Source organism: Physella acuta, unplaced genomic scaffold, assembly GCF_028476545.2.
Source record: "Physella acuta isolate Inbredline_101_S28 unplaced genomic scaffold, ASM2847654v3 ptg000627l, whole genome shotgun sequence".
NCBI lineage: Eukaryota > Metazoa > Mollusca > Gastropoda > Physidae > Physella > Physella acuta.
This window is the reverse complement of record NW_026732146.1, coordinates 428,268-447,945: the sequence shown is the minus strand read 5'-3', so window position 1 is coordinate 447,945 and position 19,678 is coordinate 428,268. Positions and strand designations below refer to the sequence as shown.

At 33.4% G+C, this 19,678-nt stretch overlaps 2 protein-coding genes across 2 annotated transcripts; one reads left to right on the top strand and one right to left on the bottom strand.

Moving 5' to 3' along the window:
- Window positions 1-1,268: 1,268 nt before the first annotated feature.
- LOC131948168 (RNA-binding region-containing protein 3) lies at window positions 1,269-14,482 on the bottom strand. The gene is made up of 15 exons (XM_059309701.1): window positions 14,332-14,482; window positions 10,846-11,039; window positions 10,450-10,497; window positions 10,118-10,221; window positions 8,748-8,855; window positions 8,441-8,552; window positions 7,956-8,024; window positions 7,190-7,299; window positions 6,307-6,782; window positions 5,899-5,963; window positions 5,272-5,374; window positions 4,952-5,046; window positions 4,576-4,634; window positions 3,638-3,770; window positions 1,269-1,424 (listed from the first exon to the last, which is right to left on the bottom strand). The coding sequence occupies exons 2-15, from the start codon at window positions 10,966-10,968 to the stop codon at window positions 1,374-1,376; spliced, it is 1,656 nt and encodes a 551-aa protein (XP_059165684.1). The 5' UTR covers window positions 10,969-11,039; window positions 14,332-14,482; the 3' UTR covers window positions 1,269-1,373.
- Window positions 14,483-14,502: 20 nt separating this feature from the next.
- On the top strand, window positions 14,503-18,670 carry LOC131948167 (NADH dehydrogenase [ubiquinone] 1 beta subcomplex subunit 3-like). Its single transcript, XM_059309700.1, has 2 exons — window positions 14,503-14,741; window positions 18,032-18,670. The coding sequence occupies exons 1-2, from the start codon at window positions 14,611-14,613 to the stop codon at window positions 18,195-18,197; spliced, it is 297 nt and encodes a 98-aa protein (XP_059165683.1). The 5' UTR covers window positions 14,503-14,610; the 3' UTR covers window positions 18,198-18,670.
- Window positions 18,671-19,678: the final 1,008 nt, after the last annotated feature.

The window sequence follows — 19,678 nt, the reverse complement described above, 5'->3', positions numbered from 1 at the left end:
TGTTTGTTTAGTTGCTAGTGTCTATTGTGTTCATTTCTCTAATATCTAACTCAAATCCAAGTTATTTTCTTTCACTATCATGCCCTCGTTGATCTGGCTATTGATTTGGCTATTACTCACTGGGAAGGAGGGGGGGGGGGGAGTACTAGTGTATAATTAACATAATTAGATCAGGTTAATTGATTTAACATATCCAGTAGAATCAAATCGGAAGTAGAGAAAAGAGTGGTGGGGCAAGTGTTTGCTTAGTTGCTAGTGTCTATTGAGCTCACATGGAAAACCTAGCAATCACTTCACAGAATGTGGGTAAAGTATGTGTCCACACAATGCCTCCAACTCCAATCTCTCAACATGTTGTAGTCACATATTGTTATCAATCTGTGTTGTTATTTATAAAATACACCTAAAACAAATTATTCATTATCAGAGTTTCTTCCAGGCATCTCTTCGGGGGGGCGAAGCCCCCCCGAAAAATTTTTACCGCCCCCCCGAATGAAATGAAATTTCTATAATTTACATAGAAAATATATACTTTTAACAGTGTCCGCCCCCCCCGAAGAAAGTTTACCGCCCCCCCCGAAGATTTCAAGTGCCCCCCCGGAGAAAAAAGTCTGGAAGAAACACTGTTCATTATTATACAGTGGCAAAGCACGGGGCCCATGGTTGAAAAAGTAAGTAAAGAATCCTCTCTGGCAGTGTTTCTTCCAGGCGCCCCCCCCCTCGAAGAGAGTCTACCACCCCCTGAACAGAATTTATATAATAAATATATACTTTTAACGTGTCCACCCCCCCCCCCCCACCACCGAAAATTTCAAATGCCCCACCAGATAAAAAAATCTGAAAGATACACTGCCTAGACCTAGCAATCCATTATTGGGCAGATGAAGTAGAGTTCATGTTTCTTGACCCAGGCATATGAAAGATAGGTGTGGTCAACCAAAATACCCAGGCTCCTTACTTTTCCTAACATAATTTAGGTACCCGTCAGAACTGGGTTAACTTGGGGACTTTATTCTTACTTGGACCCAGATTTGAGCTGGAGACTTTCAGGTTAGCAGCCTAGCGCTCTATCTCAAGGCCACGCCTCCCATAAGGTTGAAAATATAACTTTATTAATTTTCAGTTATTTTCTTACACTTTCTTATCCTTGGTGTATGTATATATTAATCTACAAGCTTTCTACTACCTTATAAGTCAGTCATAAGATAGCAGCTCCTGGTAAAAAAAAACACATGGACATTATCAAACAATGAATGCAAAGTCAGGTGTAAAATTATACATAAACTTGTATGTATTGTATTTTATTTACATAGCAAAATAACAAAGTAGTAAAAAAAATCAGATAATTCCCTCGCTGTTTGTTTTGTCTCCCTTTAGTGTTTGCCTGTATCTTCTTCGTGAGCTTTAGCTGACCTGGCGAATTGCTGGACCTTGGTTAAGAAAAATTTCTATCATTATAGAAACATTAAACATTTTAAAAACGCATGCAAATTGATAGTTTGTTTTTGTGTTTTATATGTTATAGTACCGAGCATTTCTTTATACTATTATGAAAGGAATGTTTTGTTTTAAAAATTCTTTTTTATTGTTTTTCTCAAATTGTTTAATAAACATTTAAAAAATAATGAATGTGAAATGTTTTGTTAATTTTTTTATAAATGCATTTAATAGTTGCTGAATGCAAACTATGTCATGCTATTTATGATTTGCTGTAGTTTTTAGGACACAGAGTTAAATAGGGTAGAGAAATTTTATTTTATAGTTTTAATAGTATTAATATTGAATAAAAAAGGTGTGGCAAGTACATCCAGCTGATTTCTGTTGGGATGTTGTATTTTTAGAATGGAAAAAAAACCTCAAATCATAAAGACAATACTAATAGTTTTATATAAGAAAAATAAGTGCAGTAGTACATATGAAAATAAGATAAAATAAAACAGATCTTGAATATGATATCATAGCAATAGATGCAAACTATTTTCCTTTCAATAAATAAACCATAAAACATGTTCCAGTAAGCTCAAGCACAAATTACACATATAGATCAAACCAGCAAAGTGTCAAAAGTGGGGGAGACTTGCATCTTCTTATCCAGTGGATAAGTTCAGAACTCACAATGTTGCCCTCCCCTACTTCTTAGCCCAAATGTGGGAAGCCTTACATCTTCTTACTCTACTTCTAAATTTAATTAACCCCAACCCCATCCTAAAGCACTAAAATATGTTTATCAATGTGTGCAAAAACAAACAGATCCCAATTGTTCTATATAAAGTTAAAACTTACTTAGCCTCCCCAATTGTTAAGTTAACCATACATTTTAAAATAATACAATACACTTCTTAAGTTTACATTTACAATGATCCACTTGAAGAAATATGTGTATTAAGTGTCAGAACAGACAAGAGGGCAATGAGTTTCTAGTGCTACCATTTTAAGTGGTTAACCTCTGGTCTAGTATTGCTTAAACCATGGCTAATGTTCTGAGCACCATTTTTAATGTAGGTGTATAATTTCTTTTTAATTATAAAGATGTTATGTTTTTTAAGTCATGAGCTTGTGGAACTTACTTACTAGTTCATCTGTTTTATTCATTGAATAATGGTCTGAAGCGCAGATAAAAAAATACCCTCTTTATTAGTGTAAACTAATAGAGAGAGTTTACAGCCTTTTAATAAATTATGATACACCATGACATGCCTAACCTTCCCACTTCCATTCGAACCATGCTGTACTCAAAACATACCCCTTGTTATGATGCATGTTTCAAGTACAGATTGGCGCAAGTGAATGTTGGTGCGAAGGGTATGTTGAATGCATTAGAAGGATGATGCAAATTGAAAGATAGTGACATGTTTGAGTAGAGACTTGGTTACTGTGCATTTGTGTGTGAGTTAGCCTTATCTTGATCATCTAGGTGAGTGGGTGGATACTGACTGGTGTGACTCAGTTGGGAGGTTGATTCATGAGCATGTACATGAAGATTATAAACAAGTCTAATGCCAGAATAAATTAGAAGAAGAAAGTCCTGTGTCCGTCATATCTATAAATTGTCACCTGGTCGTCTGGATGTGAAATGGCACAATGGCTACATAGTGTCTGATATTATCACATGGTGGTGAGCAAATAGTTCAAACCTCTCACCGAGTCGTAACATCCCTCCACATCTTGCACATACATTTTTTAAAGTTAAAAACAAGAACACTCATTCAACAATTATCTGTAGTCATCAGACACCAAAGATGTAGATAGTTGGGTCATGAGCTAGGAATGAGGGCAGAGAAACTTAGTTGAGCATGGAGAACACGGAGAAGGTTCATGAAAAAAGTTGAAGGAGAGAAGCCAAACATTGCAACAGCCAGAGGTTATGGCTAGAGACAGGACACAATGAAACTCACTTGTTGATGCCTCATGCACCAATAGGAGTTGAGAATGATGATGATGAATGTATGATGATGTCGATTATGATGAATGTATGATGATGTCGATGATGATGAATGTATGATGATGTCGATGATGATGAATGTATGATGATGTCGATGATGATGAATGTATGATGATGTCGATGATGATGAGTGTATCATGATGTCGATGATGATGTATCTATACTCAACCATGTTGAATGAGCAGAAAAGGATACAACCACAATAGGCTTGTCTTTAAGAATAAAACCATTGGTGTCTTTAAGGGCAGTGACTGAGACTTTCTCTGAGGGGAGAGTAACAAAAGCTTGACCCTTCATGCGTCCCTCCTTCATCAGGCGTATGTCAAATCTGCCAGAGCAAACAATCAAAGCATGCACAATTTGGAAAAAATAAAATGTATATTCTTTTAAAGCAAGTTCACCTATTATTTCGACCATGTTAAAGAATCTGCAGAATGTATATAATATATATATTTTCTGCAAGCACAACTATTATTATATAAAAACTATACACCCAAGATCTTCGAAAAAATGCATGGATGATTTAAAATTGAACCATTTCTATGACAACATTACACAACTCAACACCTATCCAGTTTGGTGTCCAACTGTGCATAATTTACACATGTAACAATACTGGCATGCTCACCTGATGAGAATGTATTTTCATGTCTTCTCTTGGACATTTTACTCTCAACAACACTAATGTAACCATACTGTCCTGGGTGGAATTTCAACACAGACCAACAGGACAAACACTAAATTTTATTCTGACTTTTAAAAAGTTGACAGACCAAAGGGCAGAATTCATCTGTTTATTCTACCTCTTTTCTATCAAGTTTTTGCATGTTTGGCACTATCATAATCTTTTCTCAATTATACCTAAGACACATGGGGCAAATAAAATATAAGTCATTCGTTTTAATGGCCTGGGCATAGAGGGGATAGTGTGGTCACCACTATACCCACCTGCCTTTATTTCCCAGACCTAAGTCAGGTACCCATAGTTGGGTGGACTTTGATGTATGCAGTCATGAGCTATATTACCCAACCACTCCAACCCTACATAACAATATGCACCTCTATTGCCACCTTGTCTACAGTGCTTAACAGATCCTGAAACTCACTCTATTATAATGAAAATGTTTACGTACATATTTTTTTCAATGTCATTATCCCAGTCAACATAGCGGCCATACACCCAATGAAGGTCCTGTAAAAAGAAAGCAAAACATGCTGGTATAGTCAGGATCAATTGGTCAGCTTAACTGATATTAGATATAGAAAAAGTAAAATTAAGCAAAACATTACTACTAATAATTTTGATGAAAATAACAAAAATACTATGTATTAAAGTTAAACAGAAAAAAAAAAATCACAAAAGATTTATGTGATATCACTAAAAGTATGTAGAAAAACTATAAATTATGTAGTGTGATGTATTAACCTAGAAAGAGGTATCTACATAATGTATGATCCTCTGCTACATAGAACTAAGTTAAAAAAAAAAGAATTACAAAAAAAAATTACCTCCTCATCAACTGTTTTGGCCAGATTTTTAATGTAGAGACGACAAGAAGGCTCGCCTTCATTGTATCTTTTAAATACACTCAACTCTTTCATTTCTGAAAATTAAGTTTCATCTCAGTGTTTGTGCTTATATAATAAAACTTTAAGTTACATGACCAAATAGTTCAATTTAAAAATATTAAAATGTTTATAAAGTAGTTCTGCTGTTTAGTTTTAAGTATTTTTCTATTTACTTTGTAGTACATAGCCATCTTAATAATTGTTAAAATGATTGCAATGAAATTGATTCCATGCTACAGGAAAAGAAAGAAATAACCTACCAGAATGTGACAATCTTGATTTTCTTAATTCTGATGAAGAAATAAATTTTGATTTTGTCCATTCTCTTTCAGCACTTTCTTGTGTATCATCTTTATCTACAGGCTGGTAAAATAAAAAGAAAGAACATATTTTTTAAGGCAAAATGTAATTATCTTTCAGTATTTTTGGGTTGAATCTCTGATTATAAAAAAGAAGCAAATTTTGAAGTATAATGTAATTATATTGATACAATTGTAGATTGTTGCCTAATTTATATAAATACCCACATATCTAAAAATGTTTATTTAACATAATAATAAACATAAATATTGACACAATTTTAAGATATCAGCAAAAATACACTTAGAAAATATAATGGAATTAATGTAACAAAAATTAATTTTAAAATATATGATAATGACACAGCTGAGTAGAAAAAAATTCTAAAAATATAGGACGTGAATAACCTCTGCATTTTTAAACGACACAAAACAGTTTAGTAATATATTAATATTTGAACAAGCTAAATGATACCAAACATTATAGGAATATCTTACTTTTTTAACAGGTTAAATGAAGCCAAACAGTTTAGGAATATGCTACTTTTTGAACAGGTTGAATGATGCTAAACATTAGAAATATCTTACTTTTTGAACAGGTTGAATAATACCAAATCCTCCAACTACAACAGGAGCTGTGGGTGGGGCCTGATCTGAATGAAATAAAATATCAAGCATTCTTTAAGGAAAAATAGCAAAACAATATTAGCACTTTCTATTGTTGAATTACAATTTGCAGAAACTAAGTAAGATTTAAGACTAAAATCCTTATAATTGTCATTTAAATCTCATTATAGACTTGTGTTATTTACATATAAAAGTCTATGATCAAACCACAGATTTACTTTTAATACTTTTAACAATATAAAATTAATTTAGAATAATTAACTAAATTAACTCCAAGAATTAACAGAAGTTACGTGGATAGGAAAAGAAAAAAACAACTTGATTACCTGCTGTTTAAGTGGGTAGTAAATTAAAAAATAAACTAATTACCTGTTGAGTAATTAGGTGGCAGAGGGACATCATAAGATCCACTGTCCTCAGGTGTGTCAGCCATATCGGTGGAGGGGTGGACAGGTGGAAATGCTGTATCTGAGTGATACTGTTTGGTATCTTCAACTTTCTCACCTGTGTCGAGCAGAATTCCTGAAGTAAGGCGCTGACTAACTAACAAGTTTGTATTCAGGTCATTATTGACCTGGGTTGAGTCTGTAGGGGGGACACCAGAGTTATGTACTGGGTCCGCCTGGGGTAGAGTGGTGACAGGTGGTAAAATTGTAGATGGAATTTTCAGTTCAATTTTCTTGGTTCCAGCGCCGGTGCTTTGCTCAAAGACATCAGACACTTGGACGGGTGTGGTAGATACAACAGGTAAACCACTGTCTTGTAGGTCAGACAGCTTTGGACGTTTACTGGGCCTTTTCTTGTTTAAACGATGGGGTCTTTTAGCAGAATTATCTACCTTTACCCTAGATAAAAGTAAAATGTTTATATTTACAACTACCTACAAACAGAATTATAGATTCATATTTAGCAGAATTAATTTCATTTATCATAATTTTTCATCCCATTCGTGCCCAAGACACTTAGAGCAGATGAAATAGAGTTCATCTGTTTCAACGTTATCGGCATATGAAGGGATAGTATGGTCAGCACTATGCCTAGTTGCCTTTTTTCCTAATGTGAGTTAGATACCCACCAGAGATGGATGGACTTCCAAGATCAAGATCTGAACTCAAAACCTTTAAGCTAGCAGCTGAATGCTATTTCCTTCTACCACACCATCAGCTAACTGCATGTATAATTTAGTTAAAAATAAATGAAATAGGTATAATAACTACAAACGCTGCATGATATATATTACTTATCAATTTACCTTTGCATGCTGTCAGCATCACTTTCAATCTCAGATTCCGACTCGCTAGAAATGTCCATCTCTCTCTGGTCAACATCATCTGATATCTGGTACTCCAGTACATCTGGATGCTGGAAAATATTTGAAAGTATCTCCATTTTAATTAACAAGAACCAAGATAATGGATTGAATGCAGTTCATCATAAGATTTTAATAAAAAATATATAGGAAAGATGCAATGCCCAGAATAAAATATAGATTGAAGTTATTTTGAGTAGAAAGTAAAAATTCACTTCTTTAAGGTCCAGCAGAACCATAGATTTTCTAATTAGTATTGCTAGGCTGGCTAGAAAAGAATGAAAGTGGTAATGCTATGGGAGTAAGACCCTTACGCCAGGCCTGATCTACTGTACTCACTTTTGCATGTATTTCAACATACAAATTAAAACTATAACATTTAGTACTACTCTTATTATGAAAACAGAAGCTAATATCAGCAAGTTGTAGAAGGTGAGTAATGACTAATGGCTAAAATCAGGTTCCCAGAAAAATGCTCAAATGAAAAATGCAGAAAAAGAAAGTGCAAATACAAAATAATTACACAAATACATTTTAATTTTGTTATATTTCATGAAAAAGTGTTTTATTATGCTACAATGTACATGTGGTTATTCTTTGTTAATGTCTATAAATTCTTGAATTTAAAAAAAAATGCCATTGCACACTTTTGTGTGTGTAGTTTTCCATTGCACATTTTTCCTGTCACCCTAGAATCAATGTAACTTACTAAAGGTGGGGTGATAGTGACAGCACCAAATGGAGCAGGAAGATCCATCTTATTCATCAGGTGAAGAACCTAAAACCAAAATGTTCACAGTAATTTAGCAATCATTTGTTATACTATGACCAGTACATTAGGTACTTGTTTGCTTGTAAACGGTAAATTAGTTACATGGTGTCTATACTTATGACCACTACATTAGCTCTTGCTTGTTTCCCATTGTCCAGTAAATTAACTATTAATTATAATTTTTACACATAAATGTTAAATTATCTCTAAACTGTTTACTTCTGACCATTATATTACACGTGCTGTTTACTTATGTATAGAAAATAAACAAGCCTTTGTATACAAATTTGACAAAACATATAAACTAGAGTTGTTTTCTTCTGACAACTTAACTAGCTCTAAGTCAACATCGTCCAATCAACTATCTGTTATTAATTCACTCCCAATCACAAAATCAATACAAGTTTTAAAAGACAAATTACCTGAACATAAAACTTGGGCACAGCTGCTAGAGTGTTCATTATGTTTCTTAGGATTGAAGGGGTGGGTGGGGGATACAAATAACGAAGATCTGGCCTGCGAGGGTGTTTTAACCTACATGTAAAAAACCATTTTGTTTATAGTTGTAACTTTAACAAGAAAAATTAAACATGTTTATTTATTTTAATAAAAAAACAAAATGAAGCACAGACAACACAAAGTAACACTTGGGACATACAAAAAAACTGTTTCCGACAATCACCAGTATATGTCAACATAGAATAAAAACATTTTTTCTTAGCATCTTACCCCCAGACGTTGAAGGTAGTATCAAATTTGATTTCTTTAGGTTCTGGTGGTGGCTGTTTAGTATCTGAGGCTATGCTTGGATCATCTTCCTCTGTTTTACATCTGACCCTGTTAGTATGTTCAAGAAAATTATAACACAGTTTAAAACAAAAGAAAGAAAGAACAGAATCAAATAAAAATGTTCAAATATAAATGAGAGCCAAAAATAATAATAAAATCAATTTAAGTTTCAATTTGAACTTTCAGCATCAAAGAAGGAAACAGCAACCTCTGTGTGACCCATGTGGTGGCTGAGACTAAATCCCTGGAATATATGGCCAAGTTAACATTTACCACCAAACGATTTAGCAGGTGAGAGATTTAGTCTAGAATACTTATAACAATTTGAGCAAATTATATTTTATATGAGTATATAACAGAAAATCTGTTTAAAAATTCTAGAAATACAAATTTCTGTTCAAAAATTCTAAAAAAATTGATATGTCTATAAATAGAAGCTAAATATTGAAAACCTCAATGTAATAGGATATAGCACCTTGTGTATTTCCAGTAACGTTGTCAGCAATAAGTACTTTCTTACCAAAATTGTGTAAATACTAGATTAAGATCACCCATTTTATTCAAAGGATAACTGCCAGTAAGTACAAAAGTACACAAACAACCCACTATCAGTGTTCATCTGCACAGCACAATAGATTTTTTTTTTATTTAATACTAAACAATTAGCATTATCTCTTTAATTCTACTTCTTTAATGTTCACTTTGTCTTTGTCAAAATTGTGCCCCATATTCAAGGCTTTTCATTTTCCAAATGATGCTAATTGATACAATTCTTAAATCAGGTAAATCATTCCACTAAATAATAATTACTTAAAATCGTTTGTATGCTTATGTGTGGGAGAGCTGACTTTAACTGATTTTAAATTTATTACCATTGTTACGAAGTGAGTTATGGACAGGGTTGCTCATACATAATATCGTAGATTTATCAATTCAATACAAATGGCTCGACAAGATCGGATAGTTTCAATTCCCAGTTTATTGTAATAACTAAATAGACACAGACAAAACATTGACAACACATACAAAGACTATATTCACGACGAGCTAAATAGACACAGACAACAACATTGACAACATATACAAAGATTATATTCACGGCGAAGGACCTCCACGCCCTAGTACAGTATAATGAAGACTGTTCTAACCTATTTCTCCCAGCAACCAGATCCTACTCTCAAACGCCACGTCCTTACATCCCTTGTCACAATCTTTTATTAATAAAAATCATTCAATAACACACTCTCATACCCTTGCAATACCTCAGATACCATTAATAAAAAACGTGTACGTTTATTTCAAGAGCTTACCCTTCACTATCCACCACTGAAGGCAGGTTGGGCTGTTTCTGTTTAGCAAACTCAACCACAAGCTTTGATCCTAGAAACTCAACCTGGTGAAGCTGGTTCAAAACCTAGCAATAAAAATTTATTTATTTACATGAAATATAAGAAAGTTCAAAATTGCACATGGCACTTTTGGAGCTCTTTTTTTAAAATGTTTTTTTAAATTTAATTTATTAACTGCTAATAAGAAAACAGTAATAATATTTATAATAATCATTATTTTGTTACTGTACCTAAAAGTAGCACCCTAAGCAGATATACTATAAGATATCTAATATCTTTTAAATAAATAGTACCTTAGTGGCCTGCTCTTTACTTGCAAACACAGCAAATCCTGTATTTTTCTGCAACATGTTAAATACTGAATACTTAATGTTGGTTTACAACTAGTATGATGTATTAAAATGCATTTGTTAATAAAGCCTACATGGCTGCCAGCACTAACTTAATAAAAAGCTCAAAGAAAATTTACAGTTTTAATACTAATAAACATATTAAAATATCACTTCATTCAGATAATGATGTGTAGGATTAAAAAACAATTAAAGATACCGTAAACATTACTTTTTTAATTAGCCATCATCATTTGAATCATGCTGAACACCAATTAAGGATTAGAGGTAAGTTTGATAAAACTTTTCAAATTATACTAACCAATGATAAAGAAGTTTAATTAATGTAAACAAATCTACCATTGGTCCAGTCTTTCCCATAATTTTGACTTGTGTTGCCCCAAGATAATGAAGGAGATCCTTCCGCTCCTCTGGGGACAGAGCAGAAGGCAGGTGGCGGAAAAGCAACGTTGTTTCCTCCATTGCACTGTACTCTAGTTATTTCAGCTGTTAAAATTTTTCTTTCCTTGCTGATTTTTAAAACTTTTGTAGACCTTGATGATCAAAGAAAATTGAAAAGAAATTATTAACCAAAAGTAAACCTTGAATCAACAATAAGATTTCATGTGACACTCATTGCACCCCTCATCTTCACACTTTTACACCATTAAAGTGTCACAATTCCACATTCATTACCTTTGCCATTCATTTTACTGCTGAGTGTACTACTAGAATAATTCTCACTAAAAGCCTACTACTAGTACTATTGCTACTAACTCTACAGTTCACTTTATTTACGGAATTATGTTCTGAATGAGATTTTTACTTAAACGATGTGTTAATATATTGCTTTTGGCACATTCAAAGCATATGTCGAAGAAAATTTCGTTTAATAAATTTTTAATGGCCCAAACATAAATTGGTACTTATAAGTACCGTCAGTAATCTAGGACATTTTTTTTTTCAAATTTTTTTTTTACAAAACAGGAACAAACGATATAATTTATTAACTAATAACATGGCAATCATTATAACAATCACTTTTTGTAATTTTCACACATAAATACAGCACAAAAGTATATTTTGAGTACGATTTTTACTGGATTTTCTATCGGAACACATCTTAGACATCAAACACAGCAAAAGTAGTCAACATGTCATGCTCCCTCAATCTTGTCTGTGGTCTTTCTGGTGTAGCAATGGTTGCCGGAATGAATATGCTTTTGCTGGAAGCTTCCAATAACTAGTACAATGAGCCCCATAAACAAACAAAAGCCTAGTCATTCAGCACACAACTACTAGTAATACTAGTACAATTGTAGCCTACTAGAATGTTATGACAAGTCTACACTACAGTGCAAAGTTCATAAATAGAAGTGAGCTCAATGTGTTTGGAATACCCGTAGTGGATTACTCTTTTCTGTTTACTGATTAAAATTTACCCTGTAGATCTATACTATATGCAGAAGTATGGACTATTACTAGTCTACAGGTAGATGTAAATATAACTAACAAATTAAATCTTACAACTAGAACTAGGCTTTGGTAAACAAATGAAGTATACTAAACCTTGTAAACGAACCTGCAACTGATACCTTTATTCTTGTTATTCTTTTACTACTAGAAATTAACATGAAATTACAATATTTCTTAGGCAAACCATATGCAAACCTTCTTATAAATGTGTAAATGTCATTTTTTGAGTACATTTCGATAATTAAGTATCAAGACAATATTTATGTAACTCCACCTAACAAATCTGCCATTTTCTAAAAATCCTAAAAAAATTACCGTGTGCCCTGATTATGGTAATCTATCATTTTTGGTACGTAAAATCGTTCGTGACTAGTAATGTGAAAATCAGGTGACGTCTTAAATTTTAATAACTATCTCACATTTTGAGGATTTATACTTTGAAAAATACAAAAATGTTTCCTTGTTTCATTTATGTACCTGTTTTTAAACAATTAAATTAAAACTTTTCAGCAATAAATGAAGACTAGCGATGCTTCCAACAGATGCAACCATGCTCATTTACTAGAGCAGCCATCTTTTTTTGTAAACTTAAAGCGCGAGATTCAGGGGAAGGCAACTCTATTTTACAAATGGCTGCTGTTTATATAGGAAATCTTGCTTGCAAACACTGCTGTTTAAAGTAAGTTCTGGCCTATATTGATATATTTACTATTTAGACATTGATTTAGGTTTATTATTCATTTATCTATAATATTTGACACACATATATCACAATATACTTCTATTAAAATCTTGACAATGAGGTAACTTTTTCGTACATTTCTAGTCGCTGGCAATTTAACGTACCTAAAACGATAGATTACCCCGATTTCTAATCTACATCTAGATTCTAGAATGGATGCATCTATTCGGACCCTGGTCCCAATAGCGGCCGTGGCTATTGGGACCCGGGTCCTAATAGCCTCAGCCGCTATTGGGACCAGCCAATAGAATTGTTAAGATTTAGTTATACAAAAATTCTTTTAAAATGCAGAATATATCTTTTCTGTTGTGATTTTTTCCCTTGTAATTACTGACATTACTGACAAATGTTATGGTGAGTGGGTGTCGTTAGGTCTATAATATAATTATGGCCTATGGTATGAACTTCTATGGACGAGCGAATGTTGAGAGCGCATGTAAAAAAGTGTTTTTTTTTCTCTTCTGTTAAACATAATTTGATTTCATAGGTCTATCCGTCCAAATATATATATATATATATATATATATATATATATATATATATATATATATATATATATATATATATATATATATATATCCAAATATATATATATATATATATATATATATATATATATATATATATATATATATATATATATATATATATATATATATATATATATAAATATATATATATATAAATATATATAATTGTATAAGATAGCTCATGTAGGCTGCAGACTACAGCTCCCGGGCCCGTTTTCTTGAACATGAATATCTCAAATGCGTTGTAGTACGGCTTTAATAGAAGCAATACGTAACATTTGAACTCACAATGACCCCAAATCCGTTTTTCCCGCTTGCTGGGTTGGGAGGGGGGAGGACTACGACGACGACAAATCTCGACAAGCTCATAGCAATGGTTTTGCTATGACGTATGCTATACACCTACACTGTTCACACCTAAAGCAATCTGAACTCACAGTGACCCTGCTGGCTAGACCGTGTCGGTATTTTTCTTGCGCTTACCAGAAAACGCGAGCGGGCGATCAATGGAGCAACGATGTTTTTATAGGGCTAATTGGCGTGTTTAAAAACCTAAATCTAGAAAAAAAAATATAAATCTATTTAAAAAAAAAAACAATTACAAAAAGACACTTTTGCAAACAACTCTATGGAATGTTAGACTTAGATAAATATTAAATACACTTTGTTTCACGCGAAAACGAGAGCTTTGATAGGTTCTGATCCCATAACTGATCGAGATGCAGGAGGTACTGCGTTCTCCACTCGACCACGACGTCTTACGATAATAGTTATATATTTAATGATTTTGTATAGGAGGGCCTATACAGCTAAATTAAATATAGGGTATTTAGTAATAGCAACACAAGAACCAACGCTAGATAATCCGCAATAACTAATTACAATAAAAGAAAAATAAATACGAGCAAATCCACAAGATAAATCAAATAAACATAAAAGGTATAGATCTAATTTATTAATACAGGTTGTACAAGTGCTCAACGAACTTAATGCCGGGTCCCAATAGCGGCCGAGGCTATTGACCCGGGTCCCAAATCTAGATCTAGTCTAGTAGTAGTAGGCCTACAGTACAGGCTATTTATTTATTCGGTAACTTACCACAGACATAGAAGATAGATCTAGAACTAGATCTAGATCTAAATCTTGTCTTTTACTTACTATTACTAAGTTACTAGATCTAGTGGCTAGTCTTACGCAGGCTTCAAATTTCGTTTCACTAGAGGCCTATTTTTGAATCTCACTTTTATTTAGTCTCTAAAATCCTAAACGAAAACAATGATAAGCACAAAGTAATCCAGCAGAACAGAAGGTCATAACAAATATTGTTCAACAGAATCCTCTTTCTGTCCTGTTAGCTTTTGTTTTTTCTACGTCAAAATGGGTGGTGGGGGTGGTCATGCACCTCACGAAGTTCCTGACTGGAGAACATTTAAAGCTGAAGGTATCCCAGAGCTTGAACGACTTCAGAAAAGGCTTGCAGCTCGAGGCCTCAAGGATCCATGGATAAGGTAAATCACGGTGTTGGTAAATTGCGAGACGCGGAATGGCGAGTCAGTAAATTGCGAGAAGGGTGCGAAAAACGTCGGCCACGTGACATTTTAGTCTTTCATCTTCCCCCCACATGATACTTACTCTGAGTGGGGGTAAAATGCGAATCTGCTTGTGAAGATTAGCAAAGATTATAATAATATAGAGGAGTTTACACTTTTCGGACACACACCAAAAATTACGTAGGAGCGAACACTTCGTCGGTTTTTGGCTCATAGAAACTTTAATTAGCATGTCTCACGCGAAACCACGGCGCCTGCACGTAAACTGTTCATTTATGAACACTTCCGTGTCAAGTACTTCCGTTTCCTTTCTCAAGAATTATTTTTAGAAATTTTTTAACGTTGCATGGTACGCACATTTCTATTTTTACACCAGCCGGATGAAGTGACCTAGGGTTGGACTTAGGGGCAAAACTTGAACCAATCAATGCTTAGCTAAAAGGTTACACTATAAATAGCTTCTATATATGTATGGAACATCGTAAATGTCAAGGTTAATGGGTTTTTTTGTGCTTGAACAATAAAAAAGGGGTGTTCGCTAACTTATTTGGCCTTACATGGGAGCGGACAGCAACACAAAAATATTACTAAATAAGAATTTAGAGCATAAAAGGGGCTGGTTATTGAAGGGAAAGGGTCAAAATAAGGTCAAGAAGGCAGTGGAATGCGAAAGAGGAGGGGGAATCATGTGACCTGGCTGGCTTAGCAGCGTACTGCGCGAGCCGCAATGGCTGAATGGGATGAACTTTGGGAGTGTGGGAAAAAGGTTTTATACTATTAAAATTACCTCACAAACAATCAATAACACAATATACATGCATATAATATATGTTTTTATTCATTAAATTGACTTTAAATTATTCTAAATGAACAAAAAGTGCTATGTCCGATGACGGGTAAAGGTGTCCGAACACATGTAAAACTGTATTACATGTGTTCGAACACACGTTAAGACCCCCCAGTCACTATAACAAGAATAGCTTAAGTTCTATGCGTATGAATACAAAATGACACACACATTATTAAAGTAGAATGGTTGCGGATAGATATGATACTTTTTTTTGTTTTCTATGTTAAGCGGTTACTGAATGAGACCGCATGGAATTTTTACGTTGCGTTTTTTCGCTATGTGTGTCCGAAAAGTGTAAGCTCCTCTATATAATTGTAATATTTAGTAGTTTTTCTCACTAAATCTAGAATTTACGCAATTATCAATTTAACCATTAATGTCCCGTAACGCCCGCTGCCGCCCGACACCGTTAATGTCCCGTAACGCCCGCTGCCGCCCGCTTACAATACGCATAGAAAAATTAAATTTGTTTTATTAAAATTTGGCCTACAAATCCTAATTTTTAACTAAACAGGAAGTCGGATGGTTTCAGCATCCTTTTCCGGCCTTCTAATTTCAATGGCGCTTTTGAAAGATAAAAAATAATAGTTTCTTTCTATCTCGAAATTTTCGACTCATCTGTCGTATTTTTAGTAGATTTAATATTAAAAATAAAAAAAATTAATGCCTCTAAACGTATCTAGGCATGTATTTTATGAATTATATATGTTAAACATAACCAAATTGATATTTAACTGTTAAATTCGATGCATAGTTGTTTAGACAAAAATAAATAAAGTTGACTACCGAAAATGACCTGTTTTGAATTTTCTCCGACATTTTTTATTTTTATACTGTACTTTTACCGAATATAATATATTCTATTTAATACTGTTGGAAAGCCAGGTTTATGCCCAACATTAAGCAGTAGTTTTTATCTTAATTTTCAATTTCATTTAGACAAAAACAAATATTTTGTGAAACTATTCACTTGATCATACAGAGTTATGCTCCTTACATTGGGTCGTCATGGGTGGAGTTTTGGTAGAATGAATGGGACATTAATGGTTAAACATGACCACTGAATAATAGACATCCATATTTAATCCATTAGGCACTAATTTTGGAGTTTTTAGTTCTTTTTAAACTAAATTACTTAATTTAATATTTATTGTCAATCACTGCCTTGTCCAACACATCTCTCCATGACAACTCTTCTAACCCTTGAAGGTAAAGAAAACCACAAATCAGGTTAGACTTTTTAAGTGGCCATGCACAAGAGTCCCTCACTAGTGATCTCCAAATAGTGGTCACGTGGTTTATTTTTTTAAAAAAAATTTGGTTGTCATTTTTGTGGCTGGTCTTATAAAAAAGGGTTGACGATATTTGATTTATTTTTCATAGACTGATAAAACTAATAATGCTTTACTATGGAAATCAATTTTGTAATATGGAAATCGATATTTAAAAAGTTCTAGTATATTTGATGAAACCAACTTTTAAATTTAGCCTTCATTCTCCAACGCAAATTTTAAAATGCTTTTCTGGCATATATAGCCCTGCCACCTATAGCTTGTTGTTATAACGTGAAAGTCCCGCCATTTTGCGCGTGGTAAACATTTTAAAAACTAATTAGTAGAAGGTCTCTGGAATTTGGCCGAAAAATCGTCGGAAGTCAAGCGTCCAGTCCGGACGCCATATTGTTGTTAGCAACCGACCACGCCTCCAAGTTAGCGAGAAATACTAATATTTAGGCCTAATGTATTTTATTAAATCAAACAGCACATGATTTACATTACAGTTAATTTTAGACACAGACTAAAGAAGTTATATAGTTTGTATGGGTACAATTTTCAATTTTTCCGTTGCTAGACGAGCTGATGATTTATCAACTTTTTGGGTGGAACACCTAAGCCGGACATTACCGTGCACCAAGCCCCTGCCGTAGCATATGTATTGTTGCAAAGAAATTTAGTATTATTAGTATTAATACTGCCTAAGATTATTTTTTTATTATATAAATACGAGCCGGCCCGCGGCATAACATACGCCGCTATTTAGTTGTTTCTAATTTTCAATAATTCATAATTTGTGAATTTGACAGTACCAACGCTGACACTGAAAATATTTCTTTAAAACACTATAAGTAGCTCGTTAAGGACCATACCCCCCCCCCTTCCTTCCCTCCTCCCCCCCCCCTACGTTTAAAATCGTTGGCTCTGCTTGTAAACATTTAGAGTGAACACAGCTCACTAAAACCATGTAGGGGTGGGGAGGTAGGGAGAGCGTTTGCAGCTTGTTTTCTAACGGCTCGAAGAAGAGAATTATATATATATAGATTGTTAAGCTTGGCGTTACACATATTATACATCCTTTTACATTTTATACAATTTAGATGTTTTTTCTTCTCATCTTACAGAAATGAAGCTTGGCGTTACACACCAGAGAATGGTGGGAATGTCACTTGGGGTAAAATGGCTATCCAGAAAACTTTTCGTGGTTTTGGTCTTGCTGTTGCTGCTATGGCTGTCACAATAGTCTTCAAAAAATTAACAGGCTTAGAAGGGGACCATGGACATCATTGATTTTTTTTTCTGATTTTTCTAATGTTTATTTGTATTTAAAATGATAAAATCAGTGCACTTATATTCAGTAATTGTTTGTATATATAGATTGAAAAAAAGTCAGGCATGTTATTTGGAACCAGAAAAATCAAATTCTTTCAAGAATTATTGAATGTATTAAGGCAAAAGCTTTCATGCAGTTTTAATTTTTAGCGTCATTTAAATATACTAGTTCTGTTTGGATGTTGAATTAATCTAGAATGATTGAAGAGAAATATCATTAGCACTATATCAGTTTAATAACCTAATGATTAGTCAGATTAATAAAAGACTATTAATAATATATAAACATTTCTTTGAATTATTTTAATAGTTATTAATAGTTATTTTACAACCAGGAGTAATGGTATAATTATGTAACACTAACTGATAAATGAACAAAAATGAAAACTGATGTGAAGTTCATGCAAATAGCAATAAAACAATTTAAAGACAATTGCACTATGAGTTAAGTAAAGCTCTCCTTCCAAACCTGACCGTTTGTGGGGCAAGTGAAGCAGAGTTCACCTGTTTCTGTGACCTTGGCATATGAAGAGAGTGTGGTCAGCACTATCCCCAGCCGCCTTTACTTTCCCTAACATAAGTTAGGTACCCATCAGAGCTGGGTGGACTCTGGTATGGTTTAATCACTTGAACCCAGAATCAAACTCGAGACTTATAGGTTAGAAGTCTAGCTCTCTACAGCTAGGCCACTCCATCCCCATTCAAGTACAATACAGTAGATGTTTTGACCCAAGGTCTTGGTCATAACACAATGGTGTGTTAAAACAAGACAAACAGTGACATTTGGACATAGATCATCATTGAAAACACTGATTAATGGAAATGGAATCATTTTTATTGTTAGCAAATAGCACTCAATCATGAAAAAATATTAAAAAATTATTTGAACATAAAACACTCTCTGGGAAAATTAAATTATTCTGATTAAAACATTCAAATTACTGCTCAGTCTACAGACAGTTGAAAAAGCATTTAATAAAAATTCATCGAATAACAGCAAAGTCTTCAACCCACCTTAAAATAATGTTACATTTCTTTCACTAGCTAAATATTCAGCAGAATTTTAAATATATCACAGATAAGTCATGTCATTCTATGATCATTAGCAAAGCAATTATTCTGTATTAATTTTATGGCACTTATTGTTAGTGAAATGTGCTAGTTTGTTTATATCACTGATTGCTAAAATAATACCACAGCCATAATAACGATAACAAAGATTAATATAATACATTACCAGTACATTATTTACAGTTTTTGAACGGTTGACTTAAGGATAAAACAAAGCATGTGAATCATGCAGTTTCCATAAATAGAAAAAGGAAATAAAGACCTGACATTTATAGTTAAGATAGCTATATTTAATGTGACAATCTAATAAAAATAATAGAAATTATAACATTTTATTTGAGACCACTTCACGTGGTTTAACACTGATT

What these genes read in the sequence shown, in the direction of transcription:
- LOC131948168 (XM_059309701.1), bottom strand. Translation starts at nt 10,968, where the DNA reads ATGGAGGAAACAACGTTGCTTTTCCGCCACCTGCCTTCTGCTCTGTCC. An exon ending in CCAAAACAGTTGATGAGGAG is followed by an intron (nt 4,635 to 4,951) that starts GTAATTTTTTTT and finishes TTCTTTTTACAG; the next exon opens with GACCTTCATTGGGTGTATGG. An exon ending in AAGACAAGCCTATTGTGGTT is followed by an intron (nt 1,425 to 3,637) that starts GTATCCTTTTCT and finishes ACCAAGGTCCAG; the next exon opens with CAATTCGCCAGGTCAGCTAA.
- LOC131948167 (XM_059309700.1), top strand. Translation starts at nt 14,611, where the DNA reads ATGGGTGGTGGGGGTGGTCATGCACCTCACGAAGTTCCTGACTGGAGA. An exon ending in CTCAAGGATCCATGGATAAG is followed by an intron (nt 14,742 to 18,031) that starts GTAAATCACGGT and finishes CTCATCTTACAG; the next exon opens with AAATGAAGCTTGGCGTTACA.